The sequence below is a fragment of the Aethalodelphis obliquidens genome, unplaced genomic scaffold, assembly GCF_003676395.1.
Source record: "Aethalodelphis obliquidens isolate GAN/ISIS:26980383/991018 unplaced genomic scaffold, ASM367639v1 scaffold39, whole genome shotgun sequence".
Classification (NCBI taxonomy): domain Eukaryota; kingdom Metazoa; phylum Chordata; class Mammalia; order Artiodactyla; family Delphinidae; genus Aethalodelphis; species Aethalodelphis obliquidens.
Window position 1 is genome coordinate 5,438,497 of NW_020837983.1, and position 22,976 is coordinate 5,461,472.

Below are 22,976 nucleotides of genomic sequence, written 5' to 3' on the forward strand. Positions count from 1 at the left end.
CATGAACCTGTTTTACCTGCCCTCTGAAGATTTCATTTCTGGTTTATTCTTCCTGCGTTTTGTACAAATGAGCAGATACATGCGTGTTTTCTTACCTCTTCTTCCTTGCATGGAGGGTATCTTACTCTAGATACTCATTTGCACTTTGCTTTTTTACACTTCAGAGCCTCAGAAATCACTCCAAATCAGTTCACAGATCTTGTTCTTTTTTTTTTTTTTATTGATGTGCATTGACCTCCATTGTGCAATGAACCACAGTATTTTCAACTATTCTCCTGTGTGTAAACATTTGGTGGTTCCTAATATTTTACATTGTACAGACAGTGAATATTCTTCTGGTCAGTACAGATTCAAACAAAGGAGCAGATAATCTTAGGCCATAGGTCAAACTGTGAAACCCCGACATACCCATCCCCGACAAGCCACCGTTGCTTCTGACTCATCTACGTTAGATTCCACGCAGTCATTGCCCTTGAGATGTGATGGAGCTGCTAATAGATTCCTTTGACATTCCAGCCACCTTGTAAGTGGACCTTTTTAAACACTCTTCTCAGCAACAACCATTCACCTGCCACTCCAGGTTAGGCTCTTTCATTTCAAGCTGCTCCTTCCCAAGACAACTTTCATGACCTTATTTTCATCTTTGGAGTGACCCCTCTTCTTCACCCCTGCCTCCAATCTTTTCATCTCAGCTGAGAGTCTCAAGAGATGATAAAAATGTCTTGAAATAATAAGCTATAGTTCTAGAATGCTTATCTTCCCCAAGGATCCATTAATATAGGAGTTATTCTTTGTGCTTCCTATTCAAGTATTCTGAATGTTTACTGGCCTATTTAAACTACAGTGCCACAGGAATTCCCTGGCTGTCCAGTGGTTAGGACTCGGCGCTTTCACTGTCCCGGCCCAGGCTCAATCCCTAGTCGAGGAACTAAGATCCCACAAGCCGAGTGGTGTGGCAAAAACAATCAAACAAACAAAAGAACCAAAAAACACTACAGTGCCACAATAGGGGGTATCAGTGGGCCTCAGTGGACCTCAGGGATGTCCATATTGTCCTGAAATGTTTATGTAAGATTGTGTCTGCATTTATCTGGAAGAGGAGAGAGGAGCTATTAAGAATTCACCAAGCTTGCTTTGAAAAGGCTAAGAACCAGTGTATTAAATTCTATATATATATATATATTTTTTTTTTTTTGCGGTACGTGGGCCTCTCACTGTTGTGGCCTCTCCCGTTGTGGAGCACAGGCTCCGGACGCGCAGGCTCAGCGGCCATGGCTCACGGGCCCAGCCGTTCCGCGGCATGTGGGATCTTCCCGGACCGGGGCACGAACCTGTGTCCCCTGCATCGGCAGGCGGACTCTCAACCACTGCGCCACCAGGGAAGCCCCTCTATATTTGTTTTTTAATACAGATTGGCTGGAGGGAAAAGGTTCTGGCTGCGGGTCATCCTCAAATTCATGTTCACGTAAATGATTATTCATTTTAGATGAAAAATGTTAATATGCTAATTTATGCAAGTTTAAAAAAATATTTTAAGTGCTGTACAGCAGGAACTAACACAACATTGTAAATCAAATATACTCCAATAAAAATTAGTTTAAAAAAAGTATTTAAAGTGCATATTAAATATATCTTTTGGACAAGTAAAACTAAAAAGCAAGTATTTTACGTAAGTTGTATGTAGTTTTAAGACTAATGACCATAAAGACAAAAATAAGAGAATCTGACAAATGTGAAGTTAAAGCACATTTTATTTACTGACAGATTAAAATCCATAACTCCAGGTAGTGCAAAATACACCACTGAACCCAATTACAAAGAACTGGTGTTAATACACAACGTTTAAGCAATGCTACACTTATTTTTGGCAAAGTGCTGTATTGTTTAGTCTGTGTAGAAAACTGACAATCTATGAACTAATCAGTATAAAAACCTTCTATAAAAACAGAAAAAAATATTTAGACAGTGGCTCAAGAAAACAAGCTGCCATTTGTGCATAGATTGATGTACAGTATATAACCTAATCAAATGTCCCTTTTGAGTTTTCAAGTTGTCGAAAAAAAATTGTGTCCAGAAACACATCAAGAAGGCACATAGTACAACCTACAAATACTCTTCAGTCTCTAGAACTGATGCCCTGCCCTTGAAAAGCAGATGTGTTCACAATTTTACTTGAGAAAAAAACAAACAAAAACAAAAAACCAAAGCCACTTAAAACACACACACACACACAATTACTGATTAAGGTTCCACACCTCTGGAGGAAAACACAACCAAAAAGCAAGCAAAACCACTCATACACAGCAAGCCTGGGAACACACACATCCAACCTCCCCAAGTACTGGTTTGGTTTTTAGAAGCCCTCCTAGAAAACAAATACTAAAACTTCAGGCAAATACTGAGCAAAATTGGGCATTTAACAATGATACAATTTAAAAAAATGTTTTAAGGAAAATTCTCAGTGACACACAAAAGAATATCCGCTTAAGCTGCCTTCCTTGGAATAGTAACTTCTCCTCCCACATAAAGGATACTGTTGCAAATAGGAAAAGATATCCTTATCTGTATGCTTTCCAGGACCTCTTTCTCCACCCCAAACCACTAATTGGTGTCACACTTCAAGTGAAATTGGTACATGGCAAGGCTGACACCACTATATGTTTTCTAAATAAAGCATTTTATATAAAACTTTAAGCATTAAGTAGATAAGGATGCCATTTATAATAATCAACAGGGCCGATGGCAGTGAACGTATCCATGATAGTAGCCCAACTTTTTAAAGAATTTAACCAGTATGTATGGGACTTATAAAATAAAAAGATAATTTTAAGGTAACATTACAAACATATGCTAGTATCTCCAGTACAAGGAGCAGTCTCTTAACTGATTCTAAAAACAAAAACTAATACTTGGAAACTCTTAAACTTTCTCCACTAAGCTATTTAAATTTAAATGTCTATCTTCTAGTTGGAGTCCTTCAATTTTTTTGTTTGTTTGTTTCCAACTCAAAGAAAATGAGAATAAGAAAGATACCCTTCTTTGCTCTCTTTTCTTAAAGAGTATAGAAGACAATATATTTCCTTGAGGAGGAAGAGAAATAGCAAAGACACCCAGATTCAAGGAAGACATAGAGATTACAAACCAGTGTACCACACAGATTTGAGAAGTAAAAACATTAGGCAATGCTGAATGGCCCTCTCAAGTTTTAAGTAAACTGTCATCTCACTAGAATCAAAGTACTGATACAACATGGAAGGTACGTAAACAGGAACAGTTTGCATGGGAACTGAAAACATGCACAGGAAATGAATGTTAAAAAAGCTCCCTGGAACAGTAAGTAAAAAATCCAATCACTTTGCACCTTCTGCCAAAAATTCCCCACCCACCCAAACATATATTATAAATTGCCACAGAAGATAAATAACGGGTGGTTAATCTTCAACTTACGGTGCAGTACATAATCAAACTAAGTGAAGAAGGAAAAGTAATAAACATAGGATATACATTATAAAATGTTTTATTAACAAAAAACACAAACTTTGAGAAACATGGTGCATTATAAAAACTAAGAAACTCGTTCATGAAACACTGCTGTGTGCACCACATAGTCCAGACTTTTCCAAGTAACATTCTATATTATCAGTTTAGAAACAGGGCACTAAATTCAGAGGGGTCTTATTTCTCACTGCTTAAATGTTTAAGGAATATGCACTAAAGCACATTGTAAACCACTAATATTTACAATAGCAAAAATAATAAACTTATAATAAGCTGCATTTCAGCCATGTTTCAAAGAAAACAGTCAACATCACTCTCTGTTATTATTGGTCTTAATGTCTCGCACATAGTAGATCCCTAACAAACATCTAATGACCAAGAACTTCAACTGCATCATATAACCACTTTCTTTAATGCTTACATGTGCCAATTTTAGACAGAAACCTTAGATACTGATACAGAAACGACAGTATGATATCACGGATGGTGTGTGGTAACCCTTACACTGAAAAAACATCGCAAAGACTGAAATCATTTGTTTTCCAGGTACAAAGCATAAAAAAACTTGGCCCAAATAAGGCAAACAAAAAGTCAGTAACTGATAGAGATGTAAATGTATTTAAGGTATTAGGAAATCTGAAAAAATAATAGTAAAAAAAAGACCATTGCAGTTTTATATACAAATCTGTTCATGCTGCCAAACAAATTCTCATGGCTGAACTTCTTTAACTCGTGAGGTACTAACAACTTGCATTTAATATATGAAAAAAGAGACCCCCATGTATTCAGAGGCTTACATCTATGCTCAAGTTAGCAACATACGGCCCTTTAACAGTCACGGTAGAAAACATACACACCTCCATGAAAACTCTACCTTATCTCCCAACTCTGGTAAACACAAGTAGTAACAAAATAACTTCTAGCTCAGTTTGACAAAAGTTTACAGACTTGGCCTCTTATTAGAAAACAAATAAATAAAGGGGTAGCTGAAATGGAAGGGGACTAAGGAGGGAAGGGGGATCTAGACTCTTGTTCTAAAGAGACATTCCTGGCCCTTCAGCACAGCCAGTGGACGAACAACCTACCACCACCATCTAACTAAGCTATTTGAACCTCTCCCGACTCCACATACCGCAGTCTAGTCAGAAAAGAGCACAGCTCTTCGCTCAAAAAAAATCTCCCATGGTTCCCTGCATCCAACTGCTACAGGGTTACTGAAGAATATACTAATACTTCATATAACTATATGCTGCTTTTGCCCTTGACAACACTGTATAGCGGTGTACTTATTTAATTAGGGTTGCAGAGGAGATGGAAAAATAAGCTATTTGATTATGAAGGTGATTGTACTGCTCTGTCTATGTAGAATGTGCTTTGGATTGTAAATACGTTGAACTTAATTTCAGAGGGAGCTGGTGAAGAGTGCAGATGGCTCAGCGAAACCCATTACAGCTGCTAAAAAATAAAAGTGAGTGGCTAGAGGTAAGGAAATCGATTTCCTCTGCGCTGAGTGAACTGGCCTCTGTGTGAAAGAAGCCCCGCCCCGGCTTCATTAGCATCGCCTCTGAGGAGCAGCTGTGGCAGAGGAGTTGCCGCAGCCCCACCCCCATCACCAGTCTCGGCAGAGAGGCCCCTGGAATTTCACGCAAGGATCAGTTCTCGGCAGTCCCACTTCAAGTCAGTATACAGTCCTCCCAACAACTGTGAGGGCGGAACGTACCACTGCTCCCCCACTGGTGGAGGAAACAGAGGCCAAAGTGGTTAAAGATTTTGCCCGAAGCCCGAGTTAAAACAAAAATATGAAAACTCAAGGAAGCCAACCTGTCACCCTTCATTTAGATGCTATGAAGAGATGTCACCAGGGATCCCCTTCACCCTTGCTTGCCACTCGGCAGGATAGTCTCCGTGGCAGAGGATCTATCACTGCATCAGAAATATAAAGCCTCTCTCTTCCCTTGGGCACATATAAATAGGAAGTCACTCAAGTGCTAGGACAAGTACTTCTGAATTTACAGCTGATGTGAGGTGGCGAGTAGCCAGAGCTGGCAGGAAAGAATCCAAACAACTTAAACAGTAGACCAATGGGTTAGTTATGGACACACATTTTTTCAAATATAATTTCACAGGTCTAATTTAATCCCTCTGCATGTGAGACGAGTGCTGTTGTCCCACGATGCCTGTAATGTCTGTACCATGTCACACAGTCACATCGGAATCACTGAATGTACTGTTCGCTAACACTTAATGTACCTGAATTCCAAAATGAACTGTATGGCTAATCTGGGAAATAAAAAACCCATACACACAGAAATATATCAAGTTTTCTTCCAAAAGAAAGTTCAGCCATAATTCCATTATATCTGCGGCAACCACATCACTTGTTAATGCTCGTGTTAGTGTGTAAAAATGTATTCGCTATATACAGAAAAGATTATCAAGTACTGGTCAATAAAGTGTACGGCTGACCCTGAGAATAAATTTCTGCTTACTCAAAAGATTGATTAATACCAAATAAAATGAAATTGAAAGGTGCCTATTCTCGTACTTGGGAAGAAATCTCTTTAAATTGCTAACTTGTGTACACCGTAATAGATTTAAAGACATTCCCAAACACTAAACACTGTAACTGTATTGATATGTTTCCAAAAATATTCTGAAAAGATTTACAAAAAAGTAAATGTTAAGAGCAAGGCATTACGTGATACACAGCATGTAAATCTGGTCTTCAAGATAGTGTCTAAACATACCGATAAAACTGTGTGATTGGTCATCAGTTGTCTGTAAAGAGACAGCATATTCATCGTCCATACACACACATGCACACACATATGCACAAGCCAAGAGAAACCAACCAAACACACTTGAAATTCTTAGTAATTGTACTGACGTGGGCAGGGCTGATGGACAGCCCAGCCATTGTGCTTGATTTGCCGAGAGTGGCAATCCCTGGTAAGATTTTGGCGACGAAGGCTATTTCTGTTCAGAGACTGTCTTTCACTGTGTTCTTTTATCCACTGGGAAGGGCGAAAGCTCTTGGGTTGCTCCAGAAAAGCTGTATGAGCAGCGAGAGCTGCAACATAGCAATGAATGTGCTGCCCCATTTCATTCTGAGCTTCCACTCTGAAACTGAAAAAAATGGGGATGTATTAAGCAACAGAGTATGTTATTAATGAGACTGCAAAAGTTACCTGGCAACTCAATTTGCGACACTAATTTGTTTATGGTTGAATGAGAGCTTAGTGTCTCATGGCTGACAGACAAGCTTATATCAGTCAGTGACCACACTGACTGATAATGGTAGAAAGGAGAAGCCAACTTTCAATCGAAATACGCCATAGAACCCACAGGTGGTTAATTAAGTGGGCTGTATTTTTTAAAAAATGCTTTACGCTTTGAGTGAATTTCAGTTATACACAAACACATTTATATAAGCTTCCTAGGAGGGGAACTAACATGTGTTTTAATTCTCACTACAACCTTAAAAGGAAACTGTATTAACTCCCAGATTTTACTGATCAAAAAACTCAGGCTCAGAGACGTTAAGGTCACAATTACTAACTGACTCAACCAATATTCCAACATAGGTCACATTCCAAAGACCATGGTTATGAGGCAGGGTTGATACTGATGCACTGTGCCAATAGCACCTTCACAGATGTTTTCTGTCTATAAGTAAAATGTTCTAGGTAACAAGCTTTAAATCTGTATTTACTAGAAACATGCATAAGGAAATTCTACTCATTTAAAATTCTCAGTAAGAAGCTACCTGCTTATTACAGAAAACAATTCTAAGTTTTAAATTTATATCACAACTGGGCACATTTTGTAATGGCATTTGCATAGCAATGTTATAAAAACCCTTAGGGAGAACACAATCTTAAAATATGGCTACAAACCACATAATTATTATATGTTTTCTATATTAAAAGCTAATCAATAGATCTAAACTATATTTACACATAATGAAGAACTTCAAGATTTTTAAGGGTTATTTTACACAGGAAAGGCAGTTATATATTCTGCCTATAACCACTAGAGGAAAACATAATGATCTTTTAATATATTGTTTTTATTAAATGGTAGAATTAAAGCAGGTCACATTAAGAAACTAATAGAGAGCAGTGAAAATAAAGACAGTGGTTTCTAAAAGGTGGGTGCCTCGAGTCCTTCGCCTCCCTGCTCAGACTGATACACATATCACACAGTCTCAAAGGGAATATACTTACTCTGTGCCAGTGAGTCTTATAAGCAGCTTTTCCTGGCCCTACAAATGTTAAATGGTGAACTATTAAATCACTAGTAAGGTTTAAAATGCTATTTAATTTTACTATTAGTATGTGGTCAACTTTTCTTTATTATAACTGGTTTACTATGGGTCATTAAAGGCACATGTATTACTTAATTCAAGATTATGATAGCACATAAACCTTCACAAACAATATTTATAAAGGCTAAAATGCAATAAAGTACATACTCTGAAGCCCATCTTTAATTATGAAGCACCTTACTTTTTTTTTTTTTTTTTTTTTTTGTGGTACGCGGGCCTCTCACTGCTGTGGCCTCTCCCGTTGTGGAGCACAGGCTCAGCGGCCATGGCTCAAGGGCCCAGCCACTCCGCAGCATGTGGGATCTTCCCGGACCAGGGCACGAACCCATGTCCCCTGCATTGGCAGGCGGACTCTCAACCACTGCGCCACCAGGGAAGCCCCGAAGCACCTTACTTTTATGTGCTTTATGGTAGTCTCTTCAAGGATAGACAGGATGGAAACAATCTAACTTTTGAAAGATATATGATTTATTTCTTGCTCAGAAAATACAAATATTTACTACAGAGCCATCCTCCTAATTTTGGTGACATCTTATCTCTATCTTGATTTAGTGGGCCTTTCTTATAAGAATTTCAAATCCAAATATAAAGATGTTAAAAAAATTTTAATTATTATAAAACTATAATAATTTTCAGTACTTTCTTATGTTCAAAAAGAATTCATATAAAATTGTGTTCATTTGATCCTTTATGTTTAACTACCCTATGTGTTATATCAACATTATATCAAAACATATAACAAGATACAGTAACAAACAAGATATAAAAAAATGAACATTCTCACTGCATCAAAACTGCAAACACATAACCAGATGCAGTGCAAGGTCCTGAACTGGATGCTGGTTTGGACAAACTAGATGAAATATTCTGGACTCTAGCGGGCAAATCTGAGAATGGTCTGTGTAGTTGACGAAGTAAAATTTTACTGGAAAAAAAGGTAGAGATCATTGCCTAAGGAAGCAGATTATAAAATAGTACATACAGCTTGATGCCACTTAGGTTAAAATGGTGTATGTACCTGTGCATGGGCACATTCAGAAAAAACAATCTGGAAGGATATGACCTAGAGTCTTAACAGTATTCATCTCTTGGTAGTGAGAACATCATTTAAAATTTTTTTGCATTTTCTAATTTTCTGTAGTGCCTATGTACTGCTTCTATAATAAGTTGTCCACAAAGCTGCTGAATACATATATGTATACACACACAATTAAAACAAAATACTGAAACGTAAATATACAAATGTTACTAATTTAAAGGGGCTATTAATCACAGTAAATTCTCAAGTGGAATTCCTCAAAGATGAGATCAAAATCAGGGTGGAAAAAATTTCTAAGAACTGAAGAAATTAATTTGCATCAACTGTAAAGCAATTAAATCAATACCACTTCCAAAAAATTATATTTTAAACTTTTGTTGGAATGCCTGAAACATTAACCTCTTGATAAATTTATAGTGTGGAATACAGTGCCAGTTAAAGTAACATTTCCCATCAAAGATCTTACCCAGTATAAAGCCTGGGTTAACTATATGAGCAAATTGTTTTTCAATTTGGTATAAGTGTATGTTTATCCTCATTCAAGATCATCTACAATATTGAGACTTGAGAGTGCAGCAAACTCTGGTAAAGTTAACAAATTAAGGAGCTGCCTGGGCTTTTGTTTATATTTGGCAAACAGGAAATAGAAGATATATACAGTGGTCTAGTTAGTAGAGTTGGAGGCTGGACAATCCCAAAAGAGGCCTTTTGGATGACAGCACGAACCACAATTCACCTGTTCCCTTGACAGGTACTAAGGGAACTAAGTCAGTACCAGCATCCTGCAAATACTTTATTACCATAGGAAACCTTCCACTAACATGCATCACGGACTAGCTGGACTTTGAGCTAATTAACGTGGCCATGGGTTTTATTTTAGTGGGTGGGAGTGATCTTGAGTATAGTCTCTGAATGAAGGCCACAGACTGTGAGTTTGTTTTGGAATACATCACTGACCAGGCACCCTCCCTGAACCTTTCCAGGCCCTCAACCTATCTGCCATTCGAACAGAGCCTTTCAGAGCACTTGGGACACCCGTGTAACAGCAAAACATGGTTTGGGTATGAAATCTTTCCTCCATAAGGCAGATAACAACCCTCCGAGCAAAATGTTCTGGTAAATCTGCCGTTTTACTTCATGCTTGAGATTCCTCAGGTTTTAAGGTTCAGCGCCATTTGACGTGACCTAGTTAGGACTACTTGGAAGATCATAAGAGATTTATTTTAAGATATACTATTCTTGTCGGATTTGATGCCCCAAATAATCCAGTCTATAAAGTGCCAGAGTTACATTCTAAGATACTGAGCAGAAAGGCCAGTCTTTTCCTCCCATTCAGTAGCATGATTTCATAAATGACACAGCTCTCCATTACGTGACTGGGGCCATGCTATAACTCACTTTTTTGAAAATCTAAAAGGAATAAGTTTTTTCATACCATCAACTGCCTTGTGCACTAGGCATAGACTTTCATGAATCTCTATAAGATTGCTTTGCATCTTCTAAAAACTCAGCTTTGAACTGTAGTAGAAATAAATAAAATGCATACTAAACAGACTGTCTGTGGAGAGAGCAACGTACCTGGGACTGCTTGGGTTATGAAATTCCTCAGTCCCACAGTGGGCCTCACTGAGGCTGGGGCAGGGGTTATGCACAGCATAGACAGACATGCTGGGGTGTTCGATGAGAAGGTTTTCCATAGGACTGGTTTCCACCTTGATAGTGGTTAATCCACCTGCAGTAAAACACGGGGGAGGGGTGATAAACCAGCTCTCCTCCATCGGACAGGACTCAAACTGGAGGAAGCAGGAATCACTTGTATCAGTTAAGCACTCGAGAGACGCGGGTAAACAGGAAAAGACTGAAGGGTGCTCGGTAGGTGACTCTTCACTGATGTCTTCTTCTTCCTCGTCTTCTGCTGCTGAGAAACCAGTGCAAGTGTCTAGATCGTAGTCCACACACGTCGTTGAAGTCCCACGGGATAGGAGTATCACATTGATATCACATCAGAGCACAGAAAAAGAAGAGATGATGCTGTTAGCTGATGCTCACATTCCTCCCTTTACTTAGGTCAGAAACAAAACCATTCATATTCACTCACAATGATTATAATTTCTCAGCACCTAGTATGTGTGTGCGTGTGTGTGTGTGTGTGTTGGGGGGTGTGTATCACTGTAGGGATGGATTATGTTGGTTTTGCAGGAACAGTTTTTAAGGCTGTTTCTCTTCTGCTGAGGAAACACATAATGCGTCAAATGGGTTACTGCTTGTCTAGTATGAGGATTTTCTATTAAAGTGCCTCTGATTTGATCGGGGTGTAAGAGCTGCAAAACTGCAAAGTCTGACATCAAACAATTTCCCTGACTGATCATCCGGCACAGAATGCTTCCTGCAAATTTTTCAGACAGATTCTTGTTTATTTACTTTTAAGGCTTAAAAACCTTCAGAGTTACTGGTTTACTTATGCAAAAACTAGATGCAAGAGTTTCCACTTTTGCTGTGATGATTAACGGCTAAGAACACCCTTACCTATGAAGTCAACAAGAATCCATTCATCATCTTCTTTCTCACTAAATTCTGGTTCTTGGTTGGAAGAAGTATTGACTTCACCCACAAACATTTTATTCAGTCTCTGAAACATTGTTAAGGCAAGACTGAGACTTTGGCTGGATGTCTTTATAGCTGAGATTTCAAAAACCTGTCTTCTGTCAGCCTGATGGCACTGACAGGGGATTAAAGTGCACAAGTTGCTTATTCAACTTAGGCGCGAAGCAAGAAGAGTCATTATCCCTAAAATAAAAGAGAAAAAGAAGGTTATTTCAAATCAGCACGTTTATGTAATACGTGTATGTGGTTTTAAAATACACACACATATCCCCACCCTTAGAAAAAAGCACATGCCTTAGCCTACAGCTATGGCTCTTCCCTTCTTTCAAACACAAGATGTGCAATATCTCTTTTTTACAAACATTATGAATCGAGTACTCAAACACAACCTGTAAATATCTCAAAATGTGCAAAAGAAGGGGTTGGTTCTTTTTCACACCTGTGCTTTCATAATAAGGGATAAATTTGAACAACGTGTGTCAACTGAAATACTACTTTTCTGTAAGTAGAGCAAAGACTGGGTGTTCATGGTCAACTGGCCAGAAGCTGCCAAATGAAGCCCGCAGTAGAGACCAGTGAGTGACCACTATCACGCCAGGCCCTCACCTTTCCCTGGCACCCTTTCTCCGCTCTGTTTTTGCATATGATCGTTAAGCACACCTAATTACATTTAAAATCTGTAAGTACTTTGACCTTCAAAACAATTCCTGCAGCTGGCATGGAGAAAGTCAAACTGTAGAAAACTCAGGTGAACAGCAACTAGAACCGGAAACGACCACTGTGCCTGGGTTCAAATGCTGGCTCTGTGGTTTATGCCCTAAGAGTAAGGAAGTCAATATTTCAGGAGGCAGTGGTTCTACCTCATGGAGTTCCCGTGAGTTCTAAATGAGGAACTCCAGCCTCATCTGATCTTCTTCCAGAGTTCCAGATTTATATATCCATTTCTGCCTGCCTACCCGATGGGCGTATCAAACCCCCAAAATAGCAAAGAGATCTTTTAATTTTCCCCTACAAACATACTCAGGCACACTTGCCCTTCACCCCCTACTCAGGAAGGAGAGGCAGCAGCATCCAGCAGTTATTCAGGCCAAAAGCCTAGCCCTTACCCTCGACTCCCTTTGATCCTTACCCCCGCGCTCCACCCCTCATCCAAACTCCCAGCAAGTCCTGTTGCCTCTAGCTGCACACTTGGCTCGAATCCACCTACTTCTCTCCACCACTCTCACCCTGGTTGAAGCCAACTGGTGTCTCTCCAGACTTTGCCAATCACCACTCCTACACAGTCTCCCAGATCCTACTCTTGTCAAATGAGATAGTGCAGGCAACCTACTTAGCAAGGCACTTGGTACAAGATTCTCAGTCAATGTCAACTATTAGTCACAAATATTTGCTGAGCACCTATTACGGGTCAGGCCAAGCGCTCAGTGCAGCGGAGGCAGCAGTAGACAAGGCCCTCCCACGGCAAGTGCAACAACCCAGCATGATGAGTGCCACTTGAGGAGAAGTACCAGTGCTCCTCAAATCCACACAGGCAGAGGTCAGGCAAGGACACCTGAAATCAATGACTTCAATCGTGAATGGCTGAGAAGCTCAAGAACGGAGGAAGGAGGAGAAAGAACACTGTGAAAATGTGCAGATAAGTGAGAATGTGGCGCCTTCCGTGTGGCTCAAGATCCAGGTGGACGGTCCTGAGAGCAGGCTCGGGGGCTAAGCGGGGACCAGATCCTGCAGGACCTTGTAAGCCAGAAGTGAAGGGGAGGGAAAGTTCAAGGATGCCCCAGGTTTTTGGCCTGACCAACTGGGGGGATGGTGGGATAGTTCAGTGGAAGAGGAACACTGCAGAGGTACAGGCTGTGCACTCTGGACACATGGAATTGTGGAAATCTGCAAATCCCACACCGGGGATGTCTGGAAGGCAGCTGAGTACAGGACTCTGCAGTCCAAGAGCGTGGTGTCTGCTGGGGGCACAGATTTGAGAGTTATCAACACAGAGGGGATGACAGGAACCATAAGAGTGGGTGAGCACATCCAGGGAGTGTCAGTCTTGAATCCCTAACTTCAGACTCTTGACATTTCACTTTCAAGACAGTCATCTTTAGCTGTAAATGTAGTTCGGCTCTGCAGCTGGTGAGGCTCCTGGTTCAGTTCTTTATGTGCACACTGCAGGCTACTGCCCGTGTGCAGTACTACAGATGTGTGCACAGACGGCACTGGAATACTTCTGTGGCCACAATCTGTCATCCTCAGCCATCCATTATGAAAAGCGGGTAAACAGGAAGTATCACTTGCATAACCAGTCTTCCTGAAACCCTTCTGGGAAGCAACATGGCCAGGAGTCTGGAGCTCTAGTACGAGAACACAAAGTCAGATTTCTGTTCCATGTAAGAGAATTTAGAAGAAAAGCGGGCTGTGTAATTGGCCTGACATATCCCAAAAGATGATCTATCCCATGGGTAAACAGCCAATGAGCTGATGAGCTGATATGTAAATAAAGGTTTTGAGCATATATGCTAGGAGGGAAAAAAGATATTTTCAAAATCTTTTCCCCATTTCTCTTAAATTATGGAGGCATGTATCGGCCCCAACTACAATTCTGTGTCTGCTGACCCGGTTGGGAGAATAATGCCAATTCTCCAGAGTACAGGGCTGGACTCAGCCCCTGCCCCAGTGAGAGCTGCTGGGTGGGGAGGGAGCACCCCACAGGAAAACCTTGCTCGTCTTGAGTGAGCCCTTCTCCCCCAAATGTGATGCCACATGAGGTAAGTCACTGGGGCCCAGGCCACTTAAGTGGCAGCTACAAGGCAGAAAACATGCTGGGGCCACTATGGTTGGGCAGCTGCAAGCTCCCAACTGCAAACTGCACCCTCTGGCTGCAGCTCCAAAACCATAACATGGAAGCCAGGTTTTGCCTGGAACACATGCAGCTCTGCCACAGGAAAGGGGTCTCTGGAGGAGCTTTCCATGGGACGGCACAAGTCAATCTTCTTTCGGTTTCCTGAAGTGAGGTTGGTCTAACTTTGCAAAGTTCCTTTGGCCCTGCTTTCTATAGCTGTCACAAAGCACCAGGAGCTGTTGGAGAGACCCCAATACACTAAAATTGTTCAGTGAGGTGGCTGCCAGGGATATTAGGTGAATGAACATTTAAAATGTGACTAGTGTGACCGAGAAACTAAATTTTTAATCTTATTTAATTTGGGATATATTAGGTTAAATAAAATATATAAATTAAATTAATTTCACCTATTTCTTTGCCCCTTTTTAATGTGGCTACTTAAAAATTTAAACATGCATATATATTTTTATTGGACAATACTGTTTTAGAAAAATCTTTCTAATGTCTTGATGGCCTATCCTCTCAATGACCCAGAGACTGTCCCTACAGAGGCACTGCTACTCTTGACCTTGGCTCCCACCCAGGAATGGAGGCTCTCCATGGGGCTGGTTCTATGTGGAGCTGAAAGGCACAGCAGAACTTCAGACTTCACTCCTCACCACATACCACTGACTTTTTCGTATTCACAACTCTAGGACAATGATAAAACTAAAGTGAAAAATTCCAGAGAAAGCAAGTGTCCTAAGAGGACAAATTTACAAATACAGCTCTGCAATTTAGGAAACAGGTAGAGGAATAAAGGCTAGGTTAGGTGGCGCTGCTGTTCTCTGGGGCACCTGCAAGCCTGGCAGTCTCACCCCAGTGGAGAAAAGAGACAGTGTCTGGTCCCCAGCATTTCAAGAAGGCAGCTTTGTCCCTCTTCTGCTTGGCTCAAAATACCTCCATTCCCTCCCTTTTAAAAAATGTCTTTTTCATTATAAAATGAACCAAACCACATTTAGAAAGTTTGGAAAGTAAATAAGGAAACTAGTTATTATTCCATGCTTTGTTGCAATCATTGTTAACATGTTGTACATTTTCTTCTACACAGTTTCTTCTTATCACAATTGTAGGCTAATGCACGCACAATTTTGTATCCCGCTTTATTACCTAACATTTTATCATCAATGTTTTCTTTTTTTTTATCATCAATGTTTTCATATTTCATGAGTAGAAATGTTCTGTGGGCAGAGAAAGATGGCTGGGTTTAATACTTATGGGGTACAGGATTCTAGTTTGAGAACTCAGAAAAGGAGTTACTAGTCTGGAAGAGCTTGTTCGTGCGATTTATTTTCTCATTTTTGAGACAAGCAACCAACCTAGGGGTCGCATGGCTCTGGAGCTGGCCTGCTTTGTTTGGAATCTTGACTCAGCTCCCCGGAACCTGTGTGTACTCAGGATATATAGTAACTTCTCGGTGCCTCAGTTTTCTCAGGGTAGTGCCATTGGGAGGATTAAGTATGTATCACTTAAAAGCAGGCATACAGCAGGCACCTAGTAAGTATTAACCACAAGTTCACTTCAAACCAGTTGTATGACTGTGAGCAAGTCACTTAGCATCCTTGGGTCTGAGTGTCTTTATCGACAAAATGTTTATATAATAATTAGAGGGCTTCCCTGGTGGCGCAGTGGTTGGGAGTCCGCCTGCCGATGCGGGGGACGGGGGTTCGTGCCCCGGTCCGGGAGGGTCCCGCGTGCCGCGGAGCAGCTGGGCCCGTGGGCCATGGCCACTGGGCCTGTGCGTCCGGAGCCTGTGCTCCGCAACGGGAGCGGCCACAGCAGTGAGATGTCCGCATACGGGGAAAAAAAAAAAAAAAAAAAAAAATTAGAGCTACAATTTACTGAATGCTTATATGTGACAGACTTGAGGTACTTATTTGTCCCATTTGACTAATAAGGAAACTGAGGCTCAGAAATTAAGTAACTTGCTCAAAAGCGACAGAGCTGGTCAGCGCTAGGGCCAGCGTTAGAGTGTGTGTCTGGTCCCAAGGGCCTTGCTCCCCCCTGCCCCCCCACCCCCACCCCAGCACAGGATCTCTCAGGCTCCTTCCAGCCTCAACTCTGGCTCTACGAACTTCAGAGAACAGCACTTTTCCGTTGCTTTTGGCTGCCAGTAGGCGGCTCCAAAACATTTTAAATTAAAAAAAAACAACAAAAAATACTCTGATGATTTAACTTCTAACTATGTGTACACTTGTGGCTTCTTGACAGTTTTGAAATATCAAATGGCTAAATTAACACATCGTCATCAAAAAGCAGCCTCAAAATGATCGTTCTCTCACTAGTTTAGAAAAATAAACATTCTGATTCGAGTGATTCTAAATAAATTTTAAACTGCATTAAAACCAAGCGAAGAAAGTTGTCTTTGCTTGTTCCACTCTACCTAGCCTATTCAACTGGCTACAAGGGGGTTATTCTCCCCAGGATCCACCAGGTTGGCTCTGAAGGCTGAATGACAGCGGACAAAGAGCAGTAAGTGGTAATTCACAGCCTGTTAACCTTAAATTTTGAAAGCGGGACCATTCCCAAGAGAGCTATGAGCAAGCGATGGAGCATTCACAAAAAAGAACAAAAGACAGGATGGAAAAACAAACGAGACCTTAGTCATAGAAATTAGTAAGGTCCTGGTTCCAGGCAGGAGCCTTTGAAAATTATGCTGCCAATTCAGGATTACAGTGGCTGTGACTTAAAAGCAAAAGCTTCCTAATGCTTTTCACATCTGCAATGAAATATATATTTCAATTACCAAGATTTCAAGATCTTGGGGCACCTCATTATTACCTCTGTTCAATGATCCCATGGGTCGCTTTCCACTCCCCTTTCCCAAAACTACTTTGTATTCAGAAAAGGTTCTTTTCCGAATGATGGAAGGGGGGAGGGGAGCTCTTCCTAAATCTACTCTAACTGGAATTAACATAGAAGATAATGAGCAGGTGTAATTAGGAAATACAATAAAAACAAGGAATCCCTAAGTAAAATTCATCTGCAACTTTTTAAAGAGAAAAACCAATTCCCTTTAACTGTCTGTGTAGTCTTGAGTAAGTTACTCAATCTCTCTGGGCCCTCAGGTTTCCTATGCGTAATACAGCCTACTTCAGAGGGTTACTGTGGGAATCAATTTGAGATAACGCATGTAAAGTCCTCACATAGTATATGGCACATGAGAAGCACCCAATCAGCGCGAGTGATCAAAACGATGAGGGTTTTAATTCTGATGGGCAGGGAAACTGCTCTTTCCACACGTGCAACCTCAAACAGTGATGTGGAAGATCGAGCAGGGTCAAGGAACATGCAAGGGACAGGCGGACACTCGGCGGGCGCCGGTCGCCGGGTAACTGAGCCGCTGCGCTGCCGAGCGCGACCCTGCGCTGGGAGGGCTGCGGGAGGAGCAGCGGCGGCGCCGCGGGCCTGGGGGGGATGCGTCCCGGGGCGGCGGCCGCGCTCGCTCCTCCGGAGCCGGGGGCTCCGACGCCGAGTCCTCAGCGGGCAGCTGCAGTCCAACGGCGGAGGGCAGGAGGAGGAGTGGAGGGGAGTGAGGAGGAGGAGAGAGAGGAGGAGGTCCCGCCGCGGCCAAGAAAACAGGCCACACTCTGGGGAGGAGGCAGAAACCGAACACCCAACCGCCGCCCCTCGCCGGGGCTTGGCCGGTCCGTGTCCGGGCGCCGCCTCCGCCCTCACCCCGGGACCAACGAGGGTCTGCCGAGCGGGTGGACGGCCGGCCCGCAGTGGCGAGCGGAGGGAGCAGAGGCAGCGGAGGCAGGGAGCGCACTGACCGCGGCTCGCGGGCCGACCCGAGGGCAGGGCGCGCGGGTCGGGCAACGCCGCGGGGCGGCCGGGCGCGAGCGGCCCTGGACGCCGGCCCCGCCCGCACTTACGTGGGCCCGACCAGCAGCCGGACGGGCGGCGAAGGCAGCGGGTGCCCGGCTTGGCGGGGACCGGCGGGAACCGGTGCGCTGGCGGCGCGGGGCGGCTGAGGTAGCTGCGGCTCCCGGACGGCGGGCGCGGGGCTCGGGGCGCGGGGCCGGTCCAGCCCTCCTGTGGCCGCGCCACTGGCCGCCGCCGGCCCGTCTCGTTCCTTTTGTTGTTGTGCAGCTTCGGAACAGCTGATCGGCCGCTGCGCCCGCCCGTCGGGCCCGCCCGCCGGGCAGCCCCGCCCCGCCCCGCCCCGCCCCGGGGCCGCGCCAGGCCCGGCCCACCAATCGGCGGCGCGGGGGCCCCGGGGCCGCCCTGCTAGAGGTTGTCACTAACGCACGTGACCTGGCGCCGAGCCGGGCGACGCTCTCGAGTTAGAAACAAGCCCGGGCAACAAAGCCCGGGCGCCGAGGGGATAGAAGAGGGGCGAGCGGAAGCGGGGGTAGAGGGGGTGGGGGTGGGAGCTGGTACTGGGGCGCCTGGGAGAGAGGAGAGGAGGGGCTGGGGGCGAACAAAAATGGGAACCCACTGGAGTGTGAGGACGAACTGGAACTGGAAGGGGAGAGGAAGAGCCCCGGCCCCAGCTGTCCCTTTGGCCAAGTGAGGGGCCGAGCGTTTGGGGCGTAAAGGGACACAAAGTGTTTTCTGCTCTGAGAGGAAAATTAAGGGCATTGAGGAGGGTGATGGAGGCCAAAGACTGTGACGCAGGCCCACTTAACTTCTTGGTCTTCTTAGGAGAGAAAGTCTGGGCTCCAGATACAGGGATGCCGCCCACCCAACCTCCTTTTTAAGACCAGGAGCCAGGCCCCACCTCGCTGTGGTAACTGACACTGGGAGCTGACTGAACTCGCCTGTAAGCTCAGGATTCAACCCAGAGGCCGGCGAGGCAGAAGAGGCCATCAGACCAGACCTGAAGGCAGAGACGTCAGGAGCCTGGAGGCCCTTTGCTATGGAAGACGAGGAGCATCCTGGAGGAAGAAGAGTTAGGAGCGTGGCTGCATCCAGGCTCTCCTGTGACCTAGGGAGCCCATGACCTCTATTCTGCTGTTTACGCAGTACAAACTGTGGGCATTCACACGACTGCCTACCTGCTCACCGGGTTATTTATAGTGAGAGGAAAGTAAGACAGTGGGCTTGAAAATACTTTCCAAACCAAAGCTCTGTACCCGTATAGATGGATTCACTGTCTGGCAAAGGCAAGGGAGTCATTTTGATGTGTCTCCACTCTTAGATTGATCTTGTTTGGACTGAGATGCGGTTCTCTAACCTAGGGTGAAATTTATAGCGACCCTCAACAGGTTTATCATACATTAAGTATCTGAAAGTATCTGACTCTCACATTCTGGCCCTCACAAGTATTCTGTGGTCAGTCTGCTTCCAACAATACTGGTTTTAAAGGGTGTAAATCAAAGTGCGGGGGATTGTCTGATACCCAGAAGTAATAACCAAAATTCGGGGGCCATTTGACTTTTTCTCAAAGTAGACCAAACGTTTAACTTGGATTTTAGGTTTTGGCTAATCCTAGTATTTTCTCTCAAATGTCACTGCTACATTAGGAGCCCCATAGTCTCTTGTTTCTTCTTAGCAATTCGTGAAGAGACCATCTTCCCATTCAGAACCCAGGCATGATGATAATTTTAAGGATCTAATTTTTAAGAGGTCACATTGAGACCTACCTTTTTCCAACTTGATAAAATTTATCACCATTAAAGACAATGTGAAAGCATACAATGCCTTGTTATGACAGAGAAAACAATGTGAGGTAGATGATTCCAAAGATGGTCACAACAATATCACCATCATGAAGTGAAGTCTATCTTTTCTTCCCGTTGAAGCTGGGCTGGCCCTGTAACTGCTTTGACCTATAGAATGTGGCAGAAATAATGTTTGAGGTCTCCCAAGACCAGACATTAAGCAAGCCTGAAAGCTTCGCTTTGCAGTCTGGGGAAAGCCAGCCACCACATAAGAAGAGCCCACCATGTTGTGAGGAAGTCCAAGCTATGTGGAGGGACCACATGGAAAGAGAGAGATGCCCGACTAGCCCCTAGATGTTCAGCCTGTCTCAGCTGAGGTACCAGACTTGTGAGTGAAAAAGCCCTCCAGGAAGGTTCAAGCCCAGCAGACACCACATGGAACAGAGATGAGCCGTCCTCACTGAGCCCCGCCAAAACTGCAGAATTGTGAGCAGATAAATGATTGTTGTTTTAAGGCACTAAATGTTGGGGGTGGGGTGGTTTAAAAGCAGCAATAGGACACCAAAACACAAAGCAAAACAAGAGAAAGGCCCATAGCATACATATCAACCTTCTGTAAACTTCACAAAGCAGAGTTTTGGGGATAATTTTGTTATCTTATCTCAGGAGTCATTTGCTTTCTTTTTACTCTCTTGCTGATTTATAATCGTCCCACCTGGTGCTTGTTTATCCCAGTGCTATACCAAGGGTGGGAGGAGGGGGCGTGGGAGACGTCTGCTTCTATGAGGGAGGAGTATTTTATCACTGTACATTGTTTGGAACTGTTGGAGCATGAAAGTAATAAAAAGCAAACTGAATTTTAGTCAGTTTTTTTATTGTTTTTAAATTCTATACACACACACAGGCACACAGGCACACACACAGAAATTCACTGCTTGTTGACTGCATGTAGAGTGGGCGGCTCCCATTGCGTTTCTCCTTGGTGTGCCCCTGGTTTACATACATACATGCAGTGAGACTCAGGGGTAATGTCACCTCCACAGCACAGAGCTGTCTGAACCCAACCAAACTGTCAAATCACACAGCTGCAAACCAGCCTCTTGTCTGTTGGCTGACAAAGACTCAGCGGGGGAAGACCCAGTGAATCCAACCATCCTTTAATCCACAGGGTAATTCTCAGTGGGTTGCTATAGTACCCACTTCTAGGCTGACCCCCTGCTGTGGGCGTGACCCTTTCCCCATCTGTCAGAGTCCTCCTGTCTGTTTTCTGTGGAGCTCAATACACTGCCTTATCTACCCCAACAAAAGAGATTCAACCTCAAGTTTTGCTCTGAAGGACCACAGGGCAGGACCACATTTCTGCCAACATCCAGAAACAGTACAGCTAATACCCTTGCCTCCTGTTAACAAAGGGAGTCTATGGCCATTACCCTGCCAGTTGCATCAAGGCTGCTGAAGAACGTTGTTTCCTACCAAGCTGCACATGGAGAACCCCATAGGCTGGCTGCTCAGGGCAACCTTGGAGCAACAAAGCAACAAGTCGTTCAGTCTGTACTGAGAAGACTCCAAAAATGAAGTGTGCCCAGGTAATTTTCAGTCTGTCCATCAACACATATGGTCTGCTGGGCTTCTACCATCCGTCCAGCATGTTGTCAAGTATCTGGGAAAGACAGAAGTTTTTTTGGGGTTTTTTTTTTTTTTGGTGAATTTTGAGAAAACAATCATTTGGAATTCCAGTGAAATCTATTGTCATAAGAGAAAGAAAAAAAGGGTCTGTCTTGGTCTCCAGAAAGCCTGGAACAGAAGAAAGCGAGACGTTTGGTGAACTCCACTTTCTGAAATAAAAACAGGCAACAGAAATCTAACTGGGCTGCCAGTTGCCATCTCAGGAAGAAGTCAGAAATGATACTAGGGCCATTGTGTCCTAGCTTTTCAAGACTTTGGAACCTTTGTAACTCTGGCAGATTCGGTTTTTTAAACCCTGTATCCACATGATGATTAGAAATAAAATCCTTAAAATGAAAAGGGTCTGTGTTCTGGCTGAGACTCCAGAAAGGAGAAGGGAGGCCGGACCACCTCACTCAGCAGCCAGTGTTTGGGGAGAAGAGCTCCCAAGAGCTGTGGTGGTATGTGCTGGATTGTGAGTGATTGACAACAGTTCCCCAGACCTAGTGTGCTTTCTCCAGTTTCTGTAAAGTCCTGACTTTAAAGGCTTTTTATTTTCTAGGTGAATGCACAGAAAAGTGTCCAGTTATTTAAAATTATATTAAAACTCATCCTTACAGCAGAGCAGAAGGTGAGTCATCCCTTCATGGATGTGGCCTAGATCTATGATCTAGAATGGCCCTCCGTACGCCAGCACACACCCCAGGGAGCCATGAAGCTGAAGAGACCCTCTGGGTGGGGCAGTCACGACCAGTCCCAGGGCAGTGGCAGCCGTTATCTGAAGTGTGTGAGCAGAGGTCTTTTGTAGCTTCTGCTGCTAAAGCTACCTCTCCACTCACACGGCTACTTCTGGGTCATTGCCCAACAGCCTGCATGTGCCAGAGGCAGCCCCAGGTGGGGTCTGTAAGCATGAATCACTCTGTTTTGGGGACAGCTTGAGCAGAACGTGTCTTGCTGCCTTTCTCAAAAGGGTGATGCAGACGATGAGATTGCTACTTATGTAAGCCGCACACTGCCTGCATAGTCTGCCTATTTAAGGAAAACTTGTTTATTGGGTTATTCTTTTTGCTGGAATTAACTACCTTAAAGATCCATTACATTTTGCAAGATTAATTCGTGTTCTTAAATGTTTACGTTTTTTATGGTTTTGGCCATGAAAACCTTGCTCATCAGAGGCAGGAGGGTTTTTGATTTCTGTTCTTTTGGGGTCTCTTTTCCTGTTTACTCCTCTGGAAGGAGTAGTCATATCTCTCCCTTTGTAGCTCAGACAGAAGGGAGATGTGAATAGTATAGCCCCATAAAGACTGAACATCACCCACCCATTCATTCAGGCCTGCTGTGTTTACAACATCCATTCATTCATTC

The 22,976-nt window shown here is 43.5% G+C and overlaps 1 protein-coding gene across 2 annotated transcripts; it reads right to left on the minus strand.

Annotated features, from left to right (window-relative positions):
• Positions 1-1,733: 1,733 nt before the first annotated feature.
• TP53INP1 (tumor protein p53 inducible nuclear protein 1) lies at positions 1,734-18,429 on the minus strand. 2 transcript variants are annotated; one of them, XM_027131435.1, is made up of 5 exons: positions 18,216-18,429; positions 11,391-11,651; positions 10,443-10,803; positions 7,725-7,762; positions 6,509-6,618 (listed from the first exon to the last, which is right to left on the minus strand). In XM_027131435.1, exons 2-4 carry the CDS (start codon positions 11,500-11,502, stop codon positions 7,741-7,743), a joined length of 495 nt encoding a protein of 164 aa, XP_026987236.1. In that variant the 5' UTR covers positions 11,503-11,651; positions 18,216-18,429; the 3' UTR covers positions 6,509-6,618; positions 7,725-7,740. The 2 variants fall into 2 exon arrangements, with proteins under 2 accessions (XP_026987235.1, XP_026987236.1); XM_027131434.1 differs by lacking the exon at positions 7,725-7,762 and having other exon boundaries at positions 1,734-6,618; positions 18,216-18,428.
• Between the last annotated feature and the right edge of the window lie 4,547 nt (positions 18,430-22,976).

What these genes read in the sequence shown, in the direction of transcription:
- TP53INP1 (XM_027131434.1), bottom strand. Translation starts at nt 11,502, where the DNA reads ATGTTTCAGAGACTGAATAAAATGTTTGTGGGTGAAGTCAATACTTCT. An exon ending in GATTCTTGTTGACTTCATAG is followed by an intron (nt 10,804 to 11,390) that starts GTAAGGGTGTTC and finishes ACTACGATCTAG; the next exon opens with ACACTTGCACTGGTTTCTCA. An exon ending in CATAACCCAAGCAGTCCCAG is followed by an intron (nt 6,619 to 10,442) that starts GTACGTTGCTCT and finishes TTTCAGTTTCAG; the next exon opens with AGTGGAAGCTCAGAATGAAA.